A 16,971-nucleotide genomic window follows, 5' to 3' on the forward strand; every position below is an offset into this window, starting at 1 on the left:
TGCCAAAAATTCTGGGATTTTTTTTAGTAACTAGGGAAAATTCTAGAGCTACTAATTAACGTAAATAGTGCACACATCCTTACGCTTTGTGTAGCATCCTAGAACGCACAGCAAAAAATTTCAAGGCATTCTTGAGCATTATTTCTTTGCTACATATTCCTTGTTATTTTTAACGCAAAAAGGAATCGGAGCATCACAAACCTTAGCACGCCCAATATATAAAATGAAAAAAAACTATTGATTTGAAAAAAGGGTTTTTGAAGTTTTCGAAAATTAGATTGATCAAAATATTTCACGTTTATCTCTATTTGTCTCGAAGGAAGCTAAACATAACCAATCGAAGATTGGAAAAGAGTAATGAATGCAAGTAAGCAAAGAAAACCGACTTGTTTTGTCAAAAACCTTCAACTTTTGAATTTCGAAAAAAATAGATGACTTTAAAGCTCTTTGACTTTGTAGAACTATTTATGATGGCCACTTTTTTTGCTAAAAATGACCCAATTTGAGATAACTGGATCAATAGGTAAAAATTTTTATTTTGCTGGGAAATCTGATAAATAAATTTCCATTTTCGAAATTAGAAGTCAAACACGTTTTTCGTGATCTTTAAAATTTTGCTGTTCGATAGTGGAGTTCGTCTTCCTTTTAACAAAAGAAATACACTAGAAATAGACTTGAAGAAAAATCACGAGTCAATCCGCAAAAAATCAAAATTGAGCGTGAACAATTTTTTTCCTGAAAAAAAATAACAAATAGTTCAGCAAGACCTATATAAGAGTACTCACTACGTTCATTACTCTTGATAATGATGAAACAACCATTACCAGCAATAGTTAACAAACAATGAAAGAAAAATTACAGAGCGGTGAAAAGGCCGAGAATCCATGATTAGACTTAGACAACTGTTTCCTCGAAATTTTTTTTTTTGTAGTACAAGACACTACATCAAAACATAGCCAACTGACCGTGGGAAAAGAGTAATGACCATAACGAAACAGGAAAAAAACTGACAAAAATTTGCGAAGCTTTAAGAAATATTATATGCACCTAGACCTCTGAATTTCACAGCAATTTATGTTTGACCATTTTTTGACACAAAGGCAAAGCTTCGTTTCGCAAACGTTAGCGAGAACACGGCAAAAAGCATCTCTATAAAAGGCAAGCTCTAATTCAGAAACCTCTGATTTTCCAATCTACTACCTAGAGATTGAGATACTCACACAATAACCACTCAGCCACGGAAGTTTCATAGGTATCAAAGACTAGCCACCAATTAAGCAAAGAACAGATGCAATGATATTTTCAATGCACATTGAAATTTCCAAATAAGCGAACACTTTTAATGAACGCTTTTATTTGCCACTTAGGTTAGAAACAGGGCTCGCAATAACACACTAAGCTGATCGCGTGTGCAATAAAAATTAACCCATTTGAGAAAACGGGATTCATAGGTAAAAATTGTTATTTTCCTGGGTAATCTGATAATTAAATTCAATTTACAAAATTAGAAGTCAATCTTGCTTTTTGTACCTGAAACACTTTTGCTGTTTGATAAAAAATTGCTTTCCTTTTAACAAACGAAAGAAAATGAACTTGAATTGAAAAAAAAATCAAAAGTTACAGCGAAAAATCAGAACTGAGCTTGAACAAAATTTCAGACATTTTTCTGAAAAAAACTCATCAAGACCTATCATTACTTTTAAAAAACAACAGAATGTTGCAAAAGAGTCAATGAACGCAAGAAAGCAAACACCTTAAGCAACAGACAGTTGGTAAAGAGCCAATGAACGCAAGGAAAAGAAAAACTAACTTAAGTTTTGTGAACCAACCCTTTTGTAGGAACAAGTTTGAAATTTTTAGTAATACAATTTGCATCTTAGACGTTTTGGTGCCAAAATCATTGACTGATTTGCAGTTGCAGATATTTTGACGCCAAATTTTGAAAGATTTCTTAATTATCCAGTTTATTTTTTTCCCGCTTTAGAAGAAGCGGTTAAAAAATTCCAAAACTATCCCGCCATTTTCGGCACTGTTGAAAGCTTCCAAAACATCACGACCTACATGTTTCGAAATTCAAACAAAAAAAGACTTGAAGCTCTTTGATTTTCAATCAGAGTTTATGATTGACACTTTGTTGATGAAAATCATTCAACTTGAAAAAAAAACTGGATCAGTAGGTGAAATGTTTAATCCACTGGAAAATCTGCAAAAAAAAATTAACTTTCAAAAATATTCGATCAAACTTTTCGTGACCTTTATACTTTTGCAGTTCGATAGTGAATTTTGCTTTCCTTTCAAGAAAGGAAATGAGCTGAAACTGAAGAAACAAAAAATCAAACAACAAAAGTAAAATTGAGCCTGAACACATTTTTAGGTTTTTGAGAAAAAAAAACGGAGAATAAAACAATCGGGACCTATATAAAAGTCTAAATATGTTCATCGTTTCTTAATCAAAATTGAAACCACGAAGAAGTAAAATTGAGTCAGAAGAAAACTAAGAATTTGTGCGAAGCAATGAGATAGGTATGGAGATCCACTTTTGAAACTGAAATCAAGCTTCGTTTTCTGCAATTTGCCTCTTTCTGGCATTGGAGAGTGTGATTTGCCTTCTTTGTAGCAAATAAATTTGTAGTAGAATTAGGAAGTTGAAATTCAAACCACTATAACAAAGTTGAACCCGAACAATTAATGGTTTTTCCTCAAAAAAAACACTCGAAAGAAAGAAATGAAGTATCTTTAATTAACACTTCATCATTCATTGAACCACAACCTTTAGAAGACATTTCCTTTCTTCAATTAAACGGAATTTTGACACCGATACGAAGCTACACCTTGAAAATACAAGCGGAAAAAAGAGGAAACTACAGAAATCAGCATTGAAAGAAAATCAACTGAAATACAAGAAGCAAAAGAATGCAAAAGCATTAAGAACTGCAAAAGATTGCTCGAACATGAAGTCGAAGCCCTGAACGATCCGACTTCGCAAACATTAGCAAGATTACGACAAAAAGCAGCTCTGTAAAGTGCAATACGAAAAAAGAAATAAGCCTCGAATCAGTGAAAATTCGACCACGAGTCGGATTCGATCATGCGACCAAGACATTATGAGTTTAACGCACTAACCACTCAGCTACGTAAGCTTAATTCATTATAAAAACCAGCCATAATTAAAGCAGAATAGATGCTATGAAACTTCCAATGCTGCCGATCGTGATTATAGCAGAAGTGCTACCAAATAGGTTAACAGGCTTTTAAGGGCAGAAAAAAACTGACTTGTTTTTTTGAAAAACGTCCACTTTCGAAATTTAAACATAAAACAATTTACGATTGACACTTCAAGTTGAAATTTGCCTGAAACAAACACCCTATATAAAAAAATATTCTGAATTTTCTTCGAAAGTCGGAACAATAATATAAATTGAGTTTAGTAGGGAAAAACTTGGACCAATTAGTTAGACGAGAACACGGCAAAAAGCATCTCTATAAAAGGCAAGCTCTAATTCGGCAACCTCTGATTTTCCAATCTACCACCTAGAGATTGAGATACTCACAAATTAACCACTCAGCCACGGAAGCTTCATAGATATCAAAGACTAGCCACAAATTAAGCAGAGAACACATGCAGTGATATTTCCAATGTACATTGAAATTTCCAAATAAGCGAACGCTTTTAATGAACGCTTTTATTTGCCAGTAAGGTTAAAAAAGGGCTCGCAATAACAAACTAAGCTGATCACATGTGCAATGAAAATTAACCCATGTGAGAAAACGGGATTCATAGGTAAAAATTAATATTTTTCTGGGTAATCTGATAATTAAATTCAATTTACGAAATTAGAAGTCAATCTTGCTTTTTGTACCTTAAACACTTTTGCTGTTCGATAAAAAAAATGCCGTATCTCCAACAAACGAAAGCAAATGAACTTGAAGTGAAAAAAAAAATCAAGTTACACAGCGAAAAATCAGAACTGAGCTTGAACAAAATTTATGACATTTTCCTAAAAAACCTCACCAAGACCTATCATTACTTTTAAAAAACAATAGACTGTTGGAATAGAGTCAATGAACGCAAGAAAGCAAAGACTTTAACCAACAGACAGTTGGAAAAGAGCCAATGAACTCAAAAAAGAGAACAACTAATTTAAGTTTTGTGAACCAGCCCTTTTGTAGTTCGATAGTGAACTTTGCTTTCCTTTCAAGAAAGGAAATGAGCTGAATTTGAAGAAACAAAAAATCAAACCATGAAAAAGTAAAATTGAGCCTGAACACACTTTATGGTTTTTCCTGAGAAAAAAAACGGAGAATAAAACAATCGGGACCTATATAAAAATCTAAATATGTTCATCGTTTCTTAATCAAAATTGAAACCACGGTAAAGTAAAACTGAGTCAGATGAAAACTAAGAATTTGTGCGAAGCAATGAGAAAGGTATGGAGATCCAATTTTGAAATTGAAATCAAGCTTCATTTTCTGCAATTTGCCTGTTTCTGGCATTGGAGAGTGTGATTTGCCTTCTTTGAAGCAAATGAATTTGTAGTAGAATTAAGAAGTTGAAATTCACACCACCAGAACAAGATTGAACCCGAACAACTATAATGGTTTTTCCTAAAAAATACTCAAAAGAAAGAAATGAAATATCTTTTATGAACACTTAATCAATCATTGAACCACAACCTTTAGAAAACATTTCCCTTCTTCAATTAAACGGAATTTTGACACCGATACAAAGCTACACCTTGAAAATACAAGCGGAACAACGAGAAAACTACAGAAATCAGCATTGAAAGCAAATCAACTGAAATACAATAAGCAAAACGCAAGAAGCAAAAGCATTAAGTACTGCAAAAGATTGCTCGAACAGGACTGCTCGAACACGACTGCACTTTGAGATCAACCAAAAGCTTCGCAAACACTAGCAAGATTACGACAAAAAGAAGCTCTATAAAGTCCAATACGAAAAAAAGCCTCGAATAAGTTCTCGAAAAGCCTCGAAAAAAATTCATTCAAGTCGGATTCAATCTTGCGACCGAGACATTATGAGTTTCACGCTGATCACTCAGCCACATAAGCTTAATTCATTACAAACACCAGCCACAAGTAAAGCAGAGAATAGATGCTATGAAACTTCCAATGCTGCCGATCGTGATTATCGCAAAAGTGCTACCACATAGGTGAACAGGCTTTTAATGACAGAAAAAAAACTGACATGTGACATGTTTTTTGTAAAACATCAACTTTCGAATTTTAAACAAAAAACATATAGCTTTCAGGCTCCTCGAATTTTAGGAGCTATTTACCATTGACACTTCAAGTTGAAATTTGTCTGAAAAAAACAACCGAAATAAAAAAATATTCTGATCTTTCTTCGAAAGTCGGAACGATAATATAAACGGAGATTAGTAGGGGAAAACGTGGACCAATTAAACTTGAGTTTAAAAGCTCTTCCAAATTTAGGAGCAATTTATGATTGACACTTCAAGTTGAAAATTGTCTGAAGAAAAAACACCCGAAACAAATTAATTATTCTGAAAGTCGGAACAATATAAATTGAGTATAGTTGGAAAAACTCGGACAAATTAGTTGGCCTCAAACCGTTTTTGAATAATAACTTAAGCTGTCAGAATATGGATAAGATCACCGTGCTCGAATAAGTGCATCATAGATAAATGGATATAAGTGTGCAAAATTTTCTCCAGAGAAATGACAAAATTGACTTTCAATCTTCCAAACCTTTGGGAAAATGATCGCATAAAGGCATTTTTCATATATGAGCTGGTCTTTTAAAAAACAACATAGTTGGAAAAGAGTTAAGGAACGCAAGAAAGCAAAACATATAACCAACAGACAGTTGGAAAAGAGTCAATGAACGCAAAGAAAAGAACAACAGGCTTAAGTTTTAAAAACCAGCCCTTTTAGAAGGAACAAGTTTGAAAATTTTAAAATCCGCAATCAATGATTAAACGGCTGTCATAAATCTTAAGTCAAGAGCCTCCAAACTTTTGAGTGATACCATTTGCATATTTTGGCGCCAAAATCATTGACTGATTTTTAGTCGCAGATATTTTGACGCCAAAATTGAAAGATGTTCTTTGTTATCTAGTGTATTATTTTCCCACTTTAGAAAATGCGGTTAAAATATTCCAAAATTTTCAGGCCATTTTCGACACTGTTGAAAGCTTCCAAAACATCACAACCTACATGTTTCGAATTTCAAACAAAAAATATTGACTTGAAGCTGTTTGATTTTCAATCGGAGTTTATAATTGACGCTTTGTTGATGAAAAATCACTCAACTTGAAAAAAACTGGACCAGTAGGTGAAATGTTTAAACCACTGGGAAATCTGCAAAAAAAATCAACTTTCGAAAACAGTCGATCAAGATTTTCGTGACTTTATATACTTTTGCTGTTCGATAATGAATTTAGCTTTCCTTTCAAGAAAGGATATGAGCTGAAATTGAAGAAACAAAAAATCAAACCATGAAAAAGTAAAATTGAGCCTGAACACATTTTTAGACTTTTCCTGAAAAAAAAACGAAGATTAAAACAATCAGGACCTATACAAGAGTCTAACTACGTTCATCGACTCTTAAACAAAATTGAAACCGCAGAAAAATAAAATTGAGCCTGAACAAATTTAAGAACTTCTCCGAAACAATGAGAAATGGATGGAAATAAAAAATATTCTGAACTTTCGAAAGTCGGAACAAAAATATAAATTGAGTTTAGTAGGGAAAAACTTGGACCAATTAGCTGGCCTCAATTCATTTAAGAAAAATAACTTAAGCCGTCAGAATTTGGATAAAGTCACCGTGCTCGAATAAGTGCGCATCATAGATAGATAAATGCATATAAGTCAGCATAATTTTCTCCGGAAATGACAAAAATGGTCTTTCAATCCTCCAAACGTTTGGGGAAATGATCGCAGAAAGTGATCGAGAAAATATATGGAGAAGGATGTGCCTCTAGCGTTGGAAACGCTTGGACTGACCGCATAAATCTACGCTCGGGTACGAACTAAATACTTCACCTCCATTTGATCCAGATGAGCTTGACTCCGGTCTTGTCTTTGATCTGGTCCCAGTTGGCAGCAGCTCTGTTGGCTTCGATGTGGCTCATCATTATGGATTTGATGCCAGAAGCAGAACACAGAACAGCGTCCTCGTCCGATTTGTCTGAAAAAAGAACAATCAGGTCAAGTGAACATTTAATCCTCAAATATTGTGAAAAAAAAATTCCCGCCAGTATTCGACAATCAATGTACTAAAATTTTTGCAGCAAATTAAAAGCTCAATTCAAACAAAAGCTCAATTTGTGAAGGTATACGTTCAGAATATCAATTTCTTGTGAAGTCTATTGCCAAAAATTGATTAGGTCTCGGTTTCTTAGTTACCAAATCAAAATATTTCTAACCGACAGCTAGGAAAGTGCCTATACACTCAAGCGCACCCAATCAATTATTGGATTTTTTCGAAAAAGTTCAAATTTTTGAATTTTAAAGGAAAAATGTATCAGCGTGAAGCTATTTGAATTTCAAGAACAATTCCCCATTAACGCTCGTTTGAATATAAACTAACAGACAGAGACGATGCGGAGCCTCGCACCACTTGCGACACAAAGCAAGAAAGCCGCTAAGTCGAAAACAATTTTTAAAAAAAGCTATAAAGTTTTGAAATCTAATGTTTTTTGTTTTTACGACCCATCTCTCCTGAATCCTTAAAAAAATACGAAAAAAATATGCTTTCTAGACAGCGGAATATCAAATAATTACGCCGATATAACAAAAGCTCAAAAACGTGGAGCAAAAATAACCAAAATCATAAATTTTATAAAACAGCATTCAATTATAGTAAAAACGCTTTTAAATTAATTAAAAACCATTCACTAGAAATTAACCAGCTAAAACGTACCAAATAATAAAATCGCATTTAAAAAATGAAACGACACAAATTAAGACGAAAACCACGAACACGAAAAAAATTTTTCAATGGGTTTAATTGAAAAAATTATTTAGTACCTGCCATGAACTACAGCGCAGTTTTATTTTTAAAAATTCAAGAAACTTAGCATGTCAGAAATAACAGCAGCTTTTTGTAAGAAAACTTGATTACGGGAAAAAAAGTCTAGTTCCCGATTACAAGTACAATTGCTCTCGCAAGTTCAATAATTTGAGAAAAGTGGATCAATAGATAATTTTCTTTTTCTGCTTCTAAATCTAAAATTAATACAGAAGCTGAGCGGAGATTCACATCACTTGCGATACAACACAATCATAAAAGCTGAGAGCAAAAATATTGAAAAAAATTAGGTGAACAAAAATTTTCGTATAACTCCAGTGCCCAGCTATAGCTGGATATACGTGTTTGATATTTTTTGAATTTGTTTTACTGATGCGGAACAAAATATGTAATTTCAAAAATTGGACTTCGCCCAAAAACTTAGTTGTTTCTCTACTAAGTTAAATAAGCGTAAAAATTTAGGAATTTCCCCAAAGACAACACGTCTCTTCCTAAAAAAAACATAAAGTAGCCTTTCCTGCACGAGAAATTCGGGCAACCGTTTCTTTCGCTTGAACTTTTCCTCTCAGATTTTCTAAGGTAGTTTTTAAAAAATTCTACAAGTTTCTTAAAAAAACTGTCACAAATCACAAACTTCGACTTTTCGAAATCAGTATCTTTTTTCTTGTGGTTGAGCAGAGATTCCCAAAAAACGGTCAAACAAAAATCAAAAGTTTCACTATTCCGAGAACCACAATTTTATGTGTTTTAAAAAGTTGGGCTCAGCCGCTTATGGAGTCGAGTTTTCCAAATCCAATCTCTTCATTTAGACAGAATCAAATCTTTGGTACTTTAGTTTTTGAGAAAACGAAAAAAAAAATCAAAAATATCGGTCTAAAATCCCCCCACAGACATTTTCGAACGCTGCAGACAAAGTGCTAAAGCAAAAAGAGACCGGGAGAGTATGCAGAAACACAACAGTGTAAGCGGTCTTTCTATGGGTACCCTTTTTTGAAACTCGGTAAAAGGGTTTTTGAGAATACTAAATTTGTTGCGAAAAGTGCTAAAATTCTTCAAAGCGTCTCAAAAAACCATAAAACCCAATCCCATACACTTTCATAATAACTATTTTTATTGAACAAGAAGTCTAGGCAAACAAACCACGCAAAAAATTCGAAATTGAAAACAGCAACTAAACAATTTTACGAAGCGGAACAAGGCCGACAATCCTTAAGCAGACACCAGTTGAGCCGAAAAAAAAAATCTTTTGAAAGTTTCAAGTCCCCCTGAAAATCTCCTGTTCTAACTAGTGCCTATCCAGTAGTAAATAGTAACTTTGTATCCACCCAGCTAGTACCCACCCAGAAGTGATTCTACTGATTTTGTTAATCAAGCTGTTAAGCCCAAATAAGTCTTCATTCCGATTTCATAATTCTTGCTATCGCAAGCGTAATAAATTAGCAACTGAAAACCAATCACGATCTTTTGCGCCATGAGCACGTTCTTCAAATCAAAAGTTAAACCGCAAAAAAATCAAATTGGAGCGTGAACAACTTGCTTCCTTTCTAAAACATAGCCAACAGACAGTTGGAAAAAAAAGTCAATGAACGCAAGTAAACATAAAAATTACTGCCTTGTTTTTTGAAAAACCTTTAGAAGTTCCAAAAATAACAACTGATTAAAGCTCTTCGAATGTTTAGAACAAGTCATGATTGACAATTTTTTGATTAAATTAGACCAATTTGAGAAGACTGGATAAAATGGTAAAACTTTTATTTCGCTGGGAAATCTGATAATTATTTTCCATTTTGAAATTAGAAGTCGACCACGTTTTTCGTGACCTTTACCTTTTGCTGTTCGATAGTGGAGTTAGCTTTCCTTTTACAAACGAAATGAACTGAATATAAAAAAATCAAAAGTCACACCGCGAAAAAGTAAGAAAAAAAATCATCGCGACCTATTTAAGAGTCTGAACTACGTTCATCGACTCTTAAAAACGCACAACAGAAGTAAATGTACTCTTTTTGTTCAAAAACACTAAAATATACAATGTCGACATGTTTTGCAATAGTTTGAAAGGCTGGATCGTATGATTCTATTTCAGCGTTAATCAGAGATGCATTTTAGCACAGCCTTCTATTCGTACCTTGACATTGAGGAGTTCCGTCACATACGAGCTTGAGGGGAAAGCATTCCGTCTGAAGGGTCTTGCATCTGAAAGTCTCATCCGTGCATTGGTGAGGCTTCCCGTCACCTGAAAACATATTCCTAAATTTTCACCATCTTAACTTTTTGCGCGATAAGAAGTTCATCCCGCTACAGTTTCAGCAGATTTTAATTCCAATAAATGACACAGAGGCGAAGCTTCGCTTCGCAAACACTTGCGAGAACGCGACAAAAAGTAGCTCTATAAAAGGCTACAATAAAAATTAGAAGTGAGCCAAGAAATAGTAAAAATTGGGCTACCTCTGAGATTCGAACCTGCGACCTAGAGATTGAGAGTCTAACACAACACTATCCATTCAGCCACGGATGCTTAGACACAAAACAGTAGCCACAAATAAAGAAGAGAAAAGATGCTATGCAACTTCCAATGTTACAAATGAAATTTCCAAATAAGTGAACACTTTTGATGAACACAATTATATGTGAGTTAGGTTAGAAAAGAAGTTTCGTACTAATACACTGCTCTTTTCAAGCTCGCAAGTGTAAATACATCACTTTAGGTTTCAACTTTGTATTTAGAGCAAAGGATCATTACACCGTGGGAGGGACTGGTTTAAATACACTTACATTCTTTAGTCTCGTCTGATGCATCGCTACAGTCGTACGCGTGGTCGCAATGCCTCTTTTTAGCAATGCATTGGTTCCCCGAGTCGCACATGAAACAGTTTGAATCAGCAACGCACTGGTCTTTGTTGTCCGAGTTCCGTTGGCAAATCTCATCGACTCCATTGGTACCAGGGTCCGGAGTGACAGGATTTCCACAGTATTCTTCGTCACTGTTATCAGGACAATCTTGATAGCCGTCACAGACCACCTAAAACATGCAGAACAGTGAGTAGTGTCCTTGCAGTCCCCTCATTTCTAAAGGTATAATATGTAGTCGAATAAAGTTGATTCCCTAAACACTTGCCTTTGTCCCATTAATAAAATATTGAATGATTCCTAGCCCTAAAGCCATAGCGCATCTAGGATTTTTTTTGGCGAAGCGGCGAACTTTCAAAAAAATTAGTCGAATTTTTTTTAACTCAGTCAAATTGACGTTTCTACCTCTCTCAAAACACTACAAAGACCCTATTTCTTCTAAAATATTCGTAATATAATTTAAAAAAATAACGAAGTAAAAAAAACGAAGTTAAAAAATAACGAAGTTAATACAAGGTGTGACGACAAATGCGATCAATATCATAAGTGTTGTCGAAATATTTCTAGAAGAACATCAGGAGTCTCGGTTTAAGTCCGTTGCTTTTTTAATATCAACAGTGTCATTCAAAACGTTGAAAAGTCTTGCAGTTCGATACCTAAAGTTTCCAGGGCAAACGTTGAATGTACGTGCCGGTTAAGGAGAAGACCTGCGTCGATGAGCCATGTGTATCGTAAGTTGGAAAAAAAACAATGTTAAGTAACTGATATGTCAAGTTAAAAATGTTGGGCGAGTTGATGTGCTGCGTTTGATAAGTGACAGACTCTGATTAGCTTTGTTACATGCCTTTTGAGTGTGAGTGCTGAGTTAGAATCAGACCCAAGTCTTTCTTTCTGTGCAAATTTTTTTCACCCAAAGCACTGAGCGAAGCGTTTGATTTATTCGGCCGAAAGAGATTTGGTGACACTTGATACTTGGTTGTTTTGCAGCTGCTTCTGTCGCCGGTTTTGTTCTTTCTATTTAATAAGTTTGTCACATAGTATATCGTATCTATTTCATAAGTTTATAGAGCTCGTAATAAGTCATAGAGCTCGTCAATCTGAAATGGATGTCATTGTACCAAAGGTGAGACCCTTTAAGTCGTCAGGGGATTGAATACCTACATCCACCTCTGTTAAGCAATATTTCAGTCCAGAAAAAAAACCAACAGAATGGGAAAAGAGTCAATGAACAATTAAACAGAAAATACTTACTTGTTTTTTGAAAAATTCTCAATTTTCGATATTCGAAGAAAAAAATAGATACCCTTTAAGCTAAAAGGATTTGTAGAACAGTTTATTATTGGCAGTTCTTCGATAAAATTAACCCAGTTAGAGAAAACTGGATCAATAAGTAAACTTTTTATTTCGCTAGGAAACCTGGAAATCATATTCCATTTTCGAAACTAGAAGTCGATCAAGTTTTTCGTGGCCTTTATATTTTAACTGTTCGAGTTGTTCGTGGAGTTTGCCTTCATTTAACAAAGAGAAGGATCTGAACTTGAAAAAAAGTCGAAAATCAAACCGCGAAAAAATAGATTTGAGCCTGAACAAATTTTAAGACTTTTCCTGAAACAGAAAGAAAAAAACATCGCGGCCTGTACTATATAAGAGTCTGAAATACGTTCATGGACTCTTAAAAATAAAAATAAGTCTGAACAAAAGGGCACAACAGCAATTCGCCTCGAACCTCAAACCGATGTGTATTGTGCCCTGACTGAATTTTTTCTAGGTTTCTATCAGCACAAATACCTTGGGATCAAAGCAATAGTGCTTGTTGTCGGTGAAGCAAGAGAAACCAGTGCAGTCATCTGTCTCGTTGTTATCTCCGCAATGCTTCTCATCCGACCCATCTGTACAGTCTCTAGTTCCGTCGCAACTGCAAAACGAACAACAAAAAAATATCAAAACTTAATTAATTTCACTCATTGTAGCAAATGAAACCAGTGGCTAATATTGAAAAACGCTAAGTTTAATCAATATGGCCAAACCATTATCCTTTTGTTTATCGCTCATCAAAAATTGAAAGGTTAATGCGTTATATTACACAGAGGCGAAGCTGAACTTCGCAAACACAAGCAAGAGGCGACAAAAAAGAGTATCGAACTCACAGCACGTCGACCACACTATTAAACGACCACTGATTCCAAACAATTAATTGAAAAGCAAATAAGGTGCTTTAAAATTGATATGGAGCATATTGATCGAAGTAAAATGCTAAAACAATTTCAGCACAAAAATTTTGAAACCAGATGTGCGACTTTTATTAAACTAAAAGGATTATCTTCGCTTCGCCAACACTACAAAAAGCAGCTCTATCAAGTGCAATAAAAAAAATCGAAAAGAGACTCGAATTAGTAAAAATCGGCTATGTCTCGGATTCGATCTGCGACCTTAAGAACACGAGTCTCATACACTAACCACTCAGCCACGGACGCTTAATTAGTCACAAACAGTTGCCACTAATACGGCAGAGAACAGATGCTATGAAATTTCAAATGCTACAGTTCGTGATTATAGCCAGTGAACATTTTAATGAACAATTATATTTGCGAGTTAGGTTAGAAAAAAGAAGGCTCGTACTAATACATTACGCGGCTAAATATACACAACGCTACTAACACAATACGCTGTAAAAAAGCGGACTAGTCCTTTTAAACAAGCAATTCTTGTGTAAGCACTTATTTAATGAATCTTAACTTCGTTCAATAGTCAACTTAGTCAACTTCATTTAACTTAGTCAACTTCATTTTGCTGGAAGTTCAAACGCAGAGGCGAAGCGGCGTTTCGCACCATTTGCGATTAAACACAATAACAAAAAAAAAATGGAAAACGTTGAAAAAACTAGTTCTACCAAAAAATAAATTTTCGTACGTCTGGATAGAATTGACTCTAGGCAACATACTAGAAATTGGAAAATTAAATTAGCAACGGAACAAAACTTGCAAAGCGGAAATAAAGCCGGCAATCTTTAAGCAGACACAAATTGAGCAGAAAAAATATGATTTCATTAAAATCTTTACAGTTGTAAGCCCCACATGAGATTAGAACGAACAACACTTGCACTTTCAATTACATAGGAAGTTCCTTACAGCACAAGATAAGAAAAATCAGTCGTCAACCTTTGAGCAGACACCTGTTGAGCCGAAACACAAATTATCTAAAACAAATTGAAAAGTTTCAAGTTCACCTTCCTGAACCTACAAAGAACAGCACTTGCACTTGTTTGAAAACTTTTTCCAGGACAAACCAGATTTTTTATGTGACAACTAAGCCGACAAAATTTCAGCAGAATAAAAAAAGTCCAACAATACAATTTTTACCGATTTTTTTTTTCAATTGCATATTAACTGAAAAAAAAACAAGGTCCGGCTGAGTCGAACTTCAGAACTTAGGGAACAAAGGCGGCAGCGTTAAATCTACGCCGAGTGGGAAGATACCTGGATGTTGTAAATGTTCAATAAAAAACGAGTTGAAGAAAACTAAGACGTGTAAAAAAAGTTGTTTACTGGAAAAATGATTGTTCCAATTTCAAGACACTTGTTCTCGCAGGTGATATAATACCTGATTTTGTTGAACAGAAATTTTTAATCTCGAAACAACAGAATATAAATTTATCATGCCATAAAATAGAAGATAAAACACTTTTACCGAAAAAAAAACTATGAAAAATTTTAAAAACTCAGCAAAATGATGAGTTACAAGCTTTTAACAAGAGTAGAAATCCATGCTTAGCAAAATAGCCGAAAACAACAGTTCAGAAAACAACAGTTCAGAAGTAGGGACAAGAAGACGCTAAAAGGAAAAGTAAAAGTAAGTACAGTACCAAAAAAAAAATTTCATTTTAAAAAAAAGGAAATAAACTGAAATAAATTCGGAAACTAGGCCGAAAACCACGAATCCCAAAAAAAATCTACATACCGAATCCAAAAAAAAATCTACATTTTTCCAAGAAAATTATTTGAAAGCAAGCTAACACAGGAAACGGACTACACTTATTTATTAGCTAAAGCAAGTTAATTTCATTTGAAATTTCAAGAAACTGAGCATGTCTGAAATTGAGCATCTCTGAAACTTACCATTCCTACACATTGACCATTCTGTGCCTAAAGATATTTACGCGAAAAAAAGTCGTGACCGATTGCAATTCACATAAAACAAAGATAAGATTCAAACTTCGTATAATTCTTTGTTTTTAAGGTTAGAGATAGTTATTTGAGCACCTCGTTGGAAAAAGTTTGAATAACCAGCATCATCAAAAATAATAAAATGAATCCTCCAAAAAAAAAAAGGCGCGTAAACAGATTTTGAGACGTGTACTGAAAAAACCAACCAAGGTCTTTTCACTTAGAAATTATCACCTGGATAAAATAGTTTTGTTCATGAAAACCTCGCAGCCTACCTCCATTCACTATTGATGCAGAATCCACTGTCACACAGGAACTGATCAGGGGGACAGTATCCATTCGTCTGTGGGGTGTAGTCGCAGTCTAGCTCGTCAGTTCGGTCTTTGCAGTCGGCAACATGGTCACAGAACCAACTCGCCCTAAATTACAAACAAGCTCGAAATAATGCTCAAGTTGGCAAAGGACAGTAGGAGGTATTATAAAACCAAGAACATAACCAACAGACAGTTGGAAAAAAGTCAATTAACTCAAAACACCTGAAAACAAAAAGACTGAACATATTGGAAGCAATTTCACGAAAAAAGGATGTTCTAAAGCTTTCAGCTTTTCAAGAATCTTAATGGTTGAACTTCTTTTCTAAAACTAACCCGGAATTGAAAAAAAGGATCACGAGTAATTTTTTAATCAGCTGAGGAATTTCTTATGAAAATCCACTTTAACTAAAAGTCATCAACTTTATTTGACGCCATTTACACTTTTTTTTGCAGCGCGTAATGTGCTGCCTGACATTGGTCAAATTAATTTAAATTGAACTTACAATAAAATCAGAAGTCAGACCACAAAAAAATCAAATTTGAGCGAGAAAAAAAAACAAAAAAAAACGACCTGAACAAATATATTTATTCATTGATAGTTGAAACGTAGTGTTTTGGTTGAATTCCTACAAAATTTTTGAAAAACCATGAATTTCTTGAAATGGCAGGTTAGATACAAAAAGAATTTAGTTATGTGGCGCTCAATGCTAGGTTTTTTTTTAAAACATTTTGTCAGAACTTTTACTTAACGCATCAAATTATCTAATTTTTTGGTGCATTTTCATTTTGGCTGTATATTGGGGACAGAAGCTTGTAGAAACAAGTATTTGTTGACCGGGACAACTGTCGCTGGACGATTAGAAACAAGCCAATGACTATGATCAAAGGTGTCGTGCCTTAAACTTGTCTTTCAGAGAAAAAGTTTCAAAAAAACTTCAAATGGGAGATTTGAATTCAGTTACATACTGGAACATTAAATTCAGTTAAATGATTTTTAAAAGTCAAATCATAACAAGTTGTCTCTTTGAGTAAAACTCTTCCTTCGAATGTAATCTTGCGCGTCGGGGGCATTCCTTGGTGAAGACTGGGGCGCCATTAGTGTGGCAGGAGGCAAGCTGATGTCAATCTTCATTCTATTGTTGCCATTCGTTCTAGCCGAACAGACACGCGCTATAAGGAGTCCAACAAACGGGCAAATCAGCAGAAGCGCTTCAAAAGAAATGCAAACAGGGGCGGATCTAGGATTTTCTCGTGGAGGGGGGTCAGATTTTCAAAAAAAATTCGAAATTTTTGACATTTTTTAGGTCCACTAAATTGATTATCCGAGCAGTTCCAAAGCACTAAAACGATCCTATTTTGTCGAAAATGTTTACCTCGAGTCTGAAAACATATGATAGCCCACAGTAAATTGGAAAATTCAGAATGATCTGAAGCAAAAAAAATTGAAGGAACCGAAAAAAAAAACATTTAATTAAATTTCTTATTTCATCCAAAATTGAGTTTTAAAGTGTAGTAAATTTACGCTAAGCTTTTTCAGTGTGAAAAACTTAAGTGTTAAATTTTTTGATAAAACAAGCCGTTTTACCAAGTTTCTTTTTTATTCCGCGGGGAATCTTCAATTGCGAGCTCT

The 16,971-nt window shown here is 34.5% G+C and overlaps 2 protein-coding genes across 6 annotated transcripts in view; one reads left to right on the forward strand and one right to left on the reverse strand.

The window, feature by feature from the left end:
* LOC134851053 (malate dehydrogenase, mitochondrial-like) overlaps positions 1–16,971 on the forward strand; it is a 340,885-nt gene that overhangs the window by 85,954 nt on the left and 237,960 nt on the right. The window lies entirely within an intron of this gene.
* Positions 1–16,971, reverse strand: part of LOC134851052 (sortilin-related receptor-like) — a 68,404-nt gene that overhangs the window by 6,288 nt on the left and 45,145 nt on the right. For 3 of the 4 annotated variants that reach the window (XM_063866948.1, XM_063866950.1, XM_063866947.1), the window contains 6 exons: positions 15,303–15,446; positions 12,653–12,779; positions 10,790–11,036; positions 10,143–10,250; positions 7,030–7,174; positions 84–98 (listed from right to left, as the gene is read on the reverse strand). In XM_063866948.1, coding sequence (XP_063723018.1) covers positions 84–98; positions 7,030–7,174; positions 10,143–10,250; positions 10,790–11,036; positions 12,653–12,779; positions 15,303–15,446 — 786 coding nt within the window. The remainder of the gene's footprint in view (positions 1–83; positions 99–7,029; positions 7,175–10,142; positions 10,251–10,789; positions 11,037–12,652; positions 12,780–15,302; positions 15,447–16,971) is intronic. The other variant, XM_063866951.1, reaches the window with a different exon arrangement.

The sequence above is a fragment of the Symsagittifera roscoffensis genome, chromosome 7, assembly GCF_963678635.1.
Source record: "Symsagittifera roscoffensis chromosome 7, txSymRosc1.1, whole genome shotgun sequence".
Lineage (NCBI taxonomy): Eukaryota > Metazoa > Xenacoelomorpha > Acoela > Convolutidae > Symsagittifera > Symsagittifera roscoffensis.